This window comes from Trachurus trachurus (assembly GCF_905171665.1).
Source record: "Trachurus trachurus genome assembly, chromosome: 6".
NCBI classification, from domain to species: Eukaryota; Metazoa; Chordata; class Actinopteri; order Carangiformes; family Carangidae; genus Trachurus; species Trachurus trachurus.
In genome coordinates this window covers 17,222,358-17,230,895 of record NC_139897.1, presented here as the reverse complement: position 1 = coordinate 17,230,895, position 8,538 = coordinate 17,222,358, and the positions used below count along the sequence as shown (strand labels likewise).

At 43.4% G+C, this 8,538-nt stretch overlaps 1 protein-coding gene across 1 annotated transcript; it reads left to right on the top strand.

The window, feature by feature from the left end:
- Positions 1 to 1,945: 1,945 nt before the first annotated feature.
- On the top strand, positions 1,946 to 7,468 carry LOC310987342 (uncharacterized protein; the record flags this gene model as incomplete). The annotated part of the gene is made up of 3 exons (XM_083973539.1): positions 1,946 to 2,494; positions 2,750 to 5,456; positions 6,501 to 7,468. 3 exons carry the CDS (start codon positions 1,946 to 1,948, stop codon positions 7,211 to 7,213), a joined length of 3,969 nt encoding a protein of 1,322 aa, XP_083829665.1. The 3' UTR covers positions 7,214 to 7,468.
- Positions 7,469 to 8,538: the final 1,070 nt, after the last annotated feature.

Genomic DNA, 8,538 nt, shown 5'->3' with positions numbered 1-8,538 from the left:
GAATGAACCCTATCAACCTTCACCAACCTTACTGTAACTCTGTAATCATTTTCATTCTTCACGCAGCCCGTGCATCAGGTTAGCTCGTGGCGGTTAAGCAGCGACTGTCTGAGATTTACGCCTGGCTGTGCTGTAAAAGATGTGGCTCTATGATAATAAATCAATACAGCTTAGCGCTCAGACAGAAGTCTCTTGAGAGTGTAAACATTTCTCTCACACTATTTCCCTGGGTAAGTGTCGAAGCACTGGAGCGACTGTGAAAGGTGAAAGGATTCTTATTCCTGGCTTTTATCCGGCCCACAGTCGTCAAATGTCAAATGAGCTCATGGCTGGATTTGTATAGAGGAAGGGAAGTCATCTGTACTGTAGTTGGGTTGCCAACTACTTAGTGTATATGTGCACGTGCTTCAAAGCTTAAAAAATAGTCCATTATATTAGTCTTTAAAGCTTGGTTAAATGTTATTTTAAAAAACTGGACTGAACTTAATTTCAAACAGAGCAAAACAACTTTTTTTTTATCTCAAAAATCTGCAGCAATAAAAGTTGTTCTGCTCTTACAAGTTGTTATTGAGCCTTCTTCCTCCACCTGAACTTCTTTTTCATTTCACTGTGATCTTTCCCACAGTGCTCTCACCAAACAAATGGTTTCCTTTGTCATTATTACAGGACAGCTGAGAAATCTCTCCGGCTTCATGCAGTCGGAGCAACCATCCAATGATAGAGACAAAAATACTCAGGGGTCCAGTTTCATCACAGTCTAAAAATAAGACAGTTTAAATGGTCTAACAAGCTTCAGAAATGGACAATTTTCAGAAACATCAAACACAGGCATTGCATGCTATCACTCATATCTCATATCCTGTGGTGGGACTGACATTTACACCCCGGGTCTGAGAAACTAAAGCCTCATTATCTTAACTCCCTGCCAAGCAGATGCCTCATTTAGTTCATGTGACTGTGTTTTCTCTTTTGCCTTTTTTCTGACTATATGTGGACACAATGAGTTAGCTAAAAGTCTCTATTTTAGACAAACACACAGTCTGAACACAGAGAGATTAGCCTCTCCACCCAGAGATTGCCTCAATGATTCCCTACACTTGTAAAGGATTAGTACTGTCCAAATAAAGTCAATAACACATGAGATATTCCCCTCCCTTGGAAATGCATTAGAATCATCTTGAACGAATCCTGACATTCCTGACATCCATTACTCAAAATCTGACCTTAACCATACAGCTTACAGTAAAAGCTAATGTCCTTACAAATCTGAGGAACAAACTCTTGGCCCTGTCCCAGTAGCTAATATTTTATTTATATCAAATGCATATTTTGACCTGTCGCATCTGTTCTTCACATGTTAAAGAACCCACTGACAGGAAGCTGGGGAGCGCTTGCCAGAGCAACTGTGACACATATGCATATTGCAGGCAATGATATACTTATCATGACAGCATGGAGTGAGAATGCATTACAAATGGTCTTCATTACATGTTGTGATGAGGAGGACAAATTGGAAAGTAATAATAGGATTAAAAGAGGACACATGCTTTCTGTAGCCGTCACATTTTGTGCTTTTTCATGACTGATCTTTAAGTTTTATGAATAATTGTGCTAATATTAAGAGGTAGAAATGTTTCACCATTCCCTCATGTGTCATGTTTATCATCTAATATCTCAGACACCATCTACTGAGCGGCACATCCTCACAATCCTCCCCTCACCCTGTTTTTTTCTTCACCGTTTCCCTCCCAAAGCATCTCAATCCTTGTTTCTCTCACAGACTTGCTTTTCACTAAGCAGCTCTATCAGCTCCCCCTCCCTCCTCTTCTCCCTCCCACCCACCTTACCTCCTCCTCTCGCTGTCACTGTGCTGCTTCACAAACTGAGGTGGATCTTTTTTACACTCTCTCCTGGCTCTCATTTTACTCTTTTCTCTCAGGACGCGATGAGGTTAACAGCACTGTGCATACGTGGGACCCTGCTGGCCTTCTTGAGCCTCTCTTGGACCATAGCAGACTCTGGGGAAGGAGACCTTGTGGGGGATAAGGGATTTGGACCCTGCGCTGCAACACTGCAAAGTGAGGGGCAGTGCAGAGAGGGTCAGGATGAGAGCACATGCCCCTACCTATTCAGTCTGCCTCCACTGACTGTTCACTTGCCAAAGCAGCTCGGAGAGCTGGAGAAGATCATGAAGGATCTGCAGAAGCTGAAAGACAATGTGGATCAACTGAGGAAGATGTGTGCAGATTGTACAGTAAGCCAAACTGAGAGAGAGTGTGGAAGACAATTTGAAAGAGAGCATGTGAAGCTGAATGAAGGTACAGATGGACAGGAGGATGAGAGTAACTGGGTGAATGAGAAGAATCCTGAGAGACTGAAAAATTTTAGACAGGAATGTGGAACAGACGGAGTTAGAGTGGAAAACACTATGGAAGGAGATGGTAATACTGATTTGGAGAAAGGAACCGTTTTGGAAGAGAGAGAGAGAAAGAAATGGGAGGCAGAAAGAGAGAGTGATAAAGGGGTTGTAAAAGAAAATGAGAAAGCAGAAACCTTGAAAAAAGTGGCAGAAAATTATGGAAAAACTCAGACAGAAGGGGCAAAAGGAAAGGACAAATTGGGCCAGTCAGAGAAGCCAGCTGCTGGTGGAAACGAGAGAATAGCGGATACGGGGAAGGTTGCTGAAAAAAATAACAGAGAGACGGGGAGAGAAACAGATAAAGAAAAAGACAGAAAACGGGATTCAAAGGGAGATCGAGAAGAACAATTGGAGAACGGAAAAGAAAGAGAGACAACCACTCATATGAAAAATAAGGAGAAAATAGAAGAAAGTGACCGTCACGTGTGGCGAGATGAAATGAAGGAAACAGACAAAAAGATCCGAACTGAAGAAGACAGAGACAGTGATGGAATAAAGATGTCTGAGGACCACAGTAAGCATACAAATAAGGAGCAGGAGCAGCCCAAGGAGGACATGAAAAAGAAAACAGAAAAGGCAATAAAAGTGGAGCAAAATAATGAGAAGCTAAAACAGACTGAAAGCATCAGGCGTGCAGGAAAAGAGACGACTGTAAAAGAGAGGGAGGAGGAGGAAGAGGGCAGGGAGACAGGCAGAGGGATCAAACCAGAAGGAGAAAAAATGGTCCAGAGTGTACAGAGAGACAGTGATGGAGAATTAACATCCAACAAAGCAACTGAGACCGCCGACTTTGTTTCCGTCAGTCCGACTCCTCAGTCCTCGCTCGGTCGAGCTCCAGAACCAGACTCCATAAACTCAAACAAAGCTACGATCCCTTCATCACCTCATCCCTCTCCTCCTTCATCCAGTTCACATTTGATCACAGATGTCAATCAAGAGATGACAATGCCTGCAAATGTACCACCAACCCAAAGCACAGGTGAGGAAGAAACAGGGTTAAGGGCCGTAAGTAAGCCGACAACAGCCACACAAAGGTCACTGGGCGGCCTGGGACAGGAGCCAAGAGCAGGAGCAGACTTTGAAGATCGAGTCAGCTCAACTATGGCATCTATGAGCACCATCACTAAAAGTCAGCACTCAGACACAACTGCATTCCTCGGAGAAAGAGATGGCAGTCGCTGGACAGCTAAAACGAACGTCAGCTCAGACACTAAGACGGTCGTGAAACCTCTACCAGGCCTGGGAGAAAAGCCTGGTGAAAAGCATAAACCTGGACTTAAGCCTGAAGGAGACCAGAAACTAAAAAACCCTAAGAATGACCGGAAACAAACCAAACCAAAGCAGAAGCCCTCTTATCCAAAACTGACCTCTGGTCAGAAACCAAAATCTAGTAAAGGACCTCAGCAAGTCCACATTGCAAAACCTGACCAGAGAGCGCCACTTGATAATTTAACTACTGATCAAAATCTGACCAACAACACCAACAAACCAGTATCTAAACATGACCAAAAACATACAACTGAGCCAAACAATTTAATTGATCAGCAGCCAAAATCTCAGCATACGTCTATACCTCCTGTCCAAAGACCGACGTCTAATCAGAGAGCTGTAACTGTCAACACAACAGTTTCCGGCACAGATCCTGAATCTGCTGAAATCCCAAACGGTAACCAAAACTCAAACCCTGAGAAAAAGCTGCATCGTCCTCTTCAAACGAACAAACCAAATCAAAAGCAAAAACCTGAGAAAAAGCCAAAGAGTGAAGAAAAAACAAAACCCAACCAAAGGTCTGAACTAAAGCCGGTTCAAGAGCGTGAATCTGAAAGTGATATCCAAAAGTTTGTGACAGAATTAATGGGGAATTCTGATGAAAATCCTTCTCCTGAGCCTAAATCTAACATAGACTCAACACCTGGAGAAAAGCCTACATTTGATCGTATTGATCTACCTCCTGATCAAAAACCTGAACCCAGTCAGGAAATTCTCATTCTTAACCAAAACCCTAAACATGGCCACGTACCCAAACGTTACCAAAAACCTGAAGAACCCACAACAGACCAAAGGATTAAACCAAACGTAAGGCCAAAACCTGGCAAACTACCACAAACAAACCAGGGTCTTAAAACACCTTGGTCTGGCCAAATGCCTAAACTTAACCCAAAATCTGCACCTGATCAAATCCCCGAGGTAGATTCTGACAAAACACCCAAACCAAGGCCTCCCCCTGCACACAGACCACCAACCAGACCTACCGCCAAGCCAGGAGCAACATCTGTTCAAAGGCTGAAACCAGCAGTGCAACTAAGGCCAAGCTCAAAGACCAAAACAGATTTAGATCCTCCTCATATCAGCGGGACGACTTCAGATGGCATCCAAAATTCTCAAACTGGCATGTCACCTACATCTGGTCCCATAAAACCGACTGCTGTCACTCTGGGTGCAAAGACGTCCAGCAGCCAGGAGACTCAGTCCTTCCCTCTCCCCGACACGCTCCCCCAAGGCTTCACGACGAGCCCAAACAGCAGGACCACGTCTGATCTGAGGCCACAAACAGTCGGTCAACCGTCATCGATCCCAATGACAACAAGACCAAACAAAATCATCCGTGGGATCCTCCCGAGTGTTATGCCTAGCACCTCTCCAGGATCAACAAAGCTAAATCTAGCTCCTAACGCTGACGCCAGATTACAAGAGAAGATACTTAACAATGTGGAGGAAACAACACCTACACAAACTCCAGATCCAGGCAAAATGACGGGTTCAGTCACTTCCCACCGCCCCCAAACTACCTCCAACCTCAGCCCTGACTTCAGGTCAACAACTCCTGCCACCTCTGGCCTCAAGCCCCCAGCTGCCGAGTCTCCTACTCCCAGTACACGTGAGCTGCGTGTGAAAATCAACCAGGTGGCTGCTTTCCTCAACAACAGCTTGAATCCAAATGGACCATCCCTGGACAGGCGGCCAAAAGAGCGTCCCGAGTACAGCCACGCAGGGAGCAGACCCGACCCCAGACCGCCAACACATACACCAGTTAAAGGTCAGATCTATTATTTTACTTTGTCACAGAGAAGTTTTGTCTACCAAATAATATTGATTTGCACTTTTATCTTGTTTGTGTTAATGTTCACTGCATAAGAATGATAAATGCGAATTAAATGTAGCTTTAAAAAGAAGGTGAAAAGGCAGATGCAACTTCATGATGAAATTATTTACTTTCTTCTTGTCACATTGCATCACAATAATTAGGCTGAGAGGAAAAAACACTGGGGAACTGTTGTGCATTAGTATTTGAGTGTCTAAAAAAAAGCAAACAGGTATGATTGAATTGAAAGCAACATGTGGGGTTAGAGAAAAACCTATTGTAGTTATGTGGTGTGAGATCATCTTTATGCTATTCATCATGTCTGGTGTCAAAAGAGGAATTTGCATACTTGTGCATAATGTGTGTGTGGTAATTAAGGATAAAACCGCAAGTATGCATAGACCAACATCTAAAAAAAACACATATGCAACAGGTTACACATATACAGCTGTCTTACAGTAAGTGAATAATTAAGCAGTAAATCAATCGAATGTTTGGTTGAGTTTGATGCTTGAGCTCAAACACTGCAAGTGCATTTAAATCTAACAACCAACAGCCTGTTATTGATGCAGCAACAGATGTGGGTCAAAAGAGGACTATCACATTTGTTCAACTCATTCTTTAAAGGGTACATCACACTGCTTAATTATCTGTTGTTTGATCAAACAAACACTAGAAAATACTGGCTAGAAATGTAGTTACCTAAAAAAAAAAAGTTTGATATTTAACACTTGGTTGTTATTGTTGTTGTTTTAGATTTTAAATTACATGTGTCCACTGTGGAAAATCGCCAAGAAGGACTTCAAAAACACTGAATATTTTTATGATGGAAAAGTAGTTGTTGCACTATTGACCTCTTTCAACACGTTTTTATAGTCACATCCCAGCTGCAGTTTTAATTTCACCTGCATCGTATTAACAGAAGGTCGTTTAATCAGTGAGTGAAGGTTTGTTTATTGTCAAACAAAGGTTTTCATGATTCTTTCTCTTTGAACGCAGTCACCGGTGTGAAGAGAGACTGCTCAGACCACCTACGCCGAGGAGGACAGACAAAAAGCGGAGTGTACCTAGTGACCCCTGACCTCCGCGGCAAGTCCTTCCCCGTCTTCTGCGACATGGAGCTGCACGGCGGCGGCTGGACCGTCCTGCAGCGCCGACAGGACGGCAGCGTGAGCTTCAACCGCAGCTGGGCCGAGTACCGGTCCGGCTTCGGGCAGCTGGACGGAGGGGAGTTCTGGCTGGGCAACAACATGATCCACCTGCTGACCCGGGACAGGGACATGGCGCTGCGGGTGGAGCTGGAGGACTTCGACGGAGTGACGGAGTACGCAGAGTACGGCCAGTTCAGGGTGGCGAGCGAGCGGCTGCGCTACCGGCTGACGGTGGGAGGATACTCGGGGACGGCGGGTGACGCTCTCCGCTTCAGCAGGAGTTACGACCACAACAACAGACCGTTCACCACCCCGGACAGGGACAATGACCGATACCCGTCCGGGAACTGCGGGGCCTATTACAGCTCCGGCTGGTGGTTTGACGCCTGCATGGCCGCAAACCTCAATGGGAGATACTACGTGGGAAAGTACACGGGAGTCCGGGATGGGATTTTCTGGGGGACGTGGCACAACATATCCACAGAGTATTACCCCACTAGTGACAGACGGTCCTTTAAAAGAGTCAGGATGATGATCAGACCAAAGGGCCTTACGCCATAGGGGTGTGACTCTGCTAGGGCATGATTAAAAACAAAAGGGTGTAACTACTAACTTCAACCACAAACTCCTAAAATACTCCTTACAGTTTAATAATAAAAACTCACTATACTCTCCCCACAGTTATTTCTTACCATTAACACAACGCTGCCGCCTGGTGGTGGCCGATTTTGCAGTAGCCTGCTGGTTTGTTTACAAGTTAATGACAATAACTGAGGATGTACATAGTTAAGATTATATTCCTTATTATCTTTTTTTTTTTTTTTAATAACCGCATAATATCATAATGTTGTTTTTGAGAGTGGGATTTGTTCAGCGACGAGAGAGAAATCCTCTTGTGAAGAGTTATTTTTTCTACTAAGCCTGAATCTGACTTGTATGTAGCAGAGACTGATATTGTTTGTTTTTTGACGTTTTTTTTTTATTAGGCCACTGTACTGGAAAGCCAGTTGATATTTGATTGAAGCTGTCTGAGATGTTTTGTAATTAAGTTAGTTTTGTAAGATAAATAAAATGAATTTACTTTAATGATTGGAATTCACATGTGGTTTTTGCCTACAAAAAAAAAGTAACAAATGATAAACGTGGGCCAAGTAGACTAAATGTAAAGAAAATACATAGCTATTCAAGTAAATAGCCTATTGTAATGCTTAAAGGGATAGTTCAACATTTTGGCAAATTCGCCCATTGCCATAATCCCAATAGTCATAGGAGTAGGTTAATTTTATGATTTCACAGCAGTTTTATTTGTAGGCTACATGGAGGAAATTCAGCCGACTTTTTCTTCTAATTTCTGGGATTTCTAACTCCTACACAAGATAAAAACATTACCTGTCTGGGCATCACGTGTGTAACGTTTGCTTTTTCAGCGTCTTTCTTCTCGACTCGAAATGTGGTTGTTTTAATTGGTCAAAGGAGCGAATCCAGCTCTTTGTCAAAGTCAGACAAGTGAGGACTTCTTCCTCTCTTCACCGTTAAACACCTTGGTCTGCAGGTGCTGAGCAATTACATTCAAACTTATTCAGTAGCCATCTTGGGACATGTACGTAAGGTACGTAAGAACATGCAGTTGCGGAAATGATGACGTAGCGTTCGAGTTGCTAAAATTGAGCTTCTGATTGGACAGAATCAGAAAGGGGCGGGACTATGTTTATACAAGATCCGTACATCCGGTCTGTCAAGATAACAGCAGTGAGACTGAATGAGACCAGAAGTAAAAGAGTTTGCTTTCAACATAAAATAAAATAAAAAAAAACCTAAAAAAGAAAGAAAGAAAAAAATATTGTCAAATAGTTCATTAACTCATTTGCCAGTCTTTCATCCAGAGC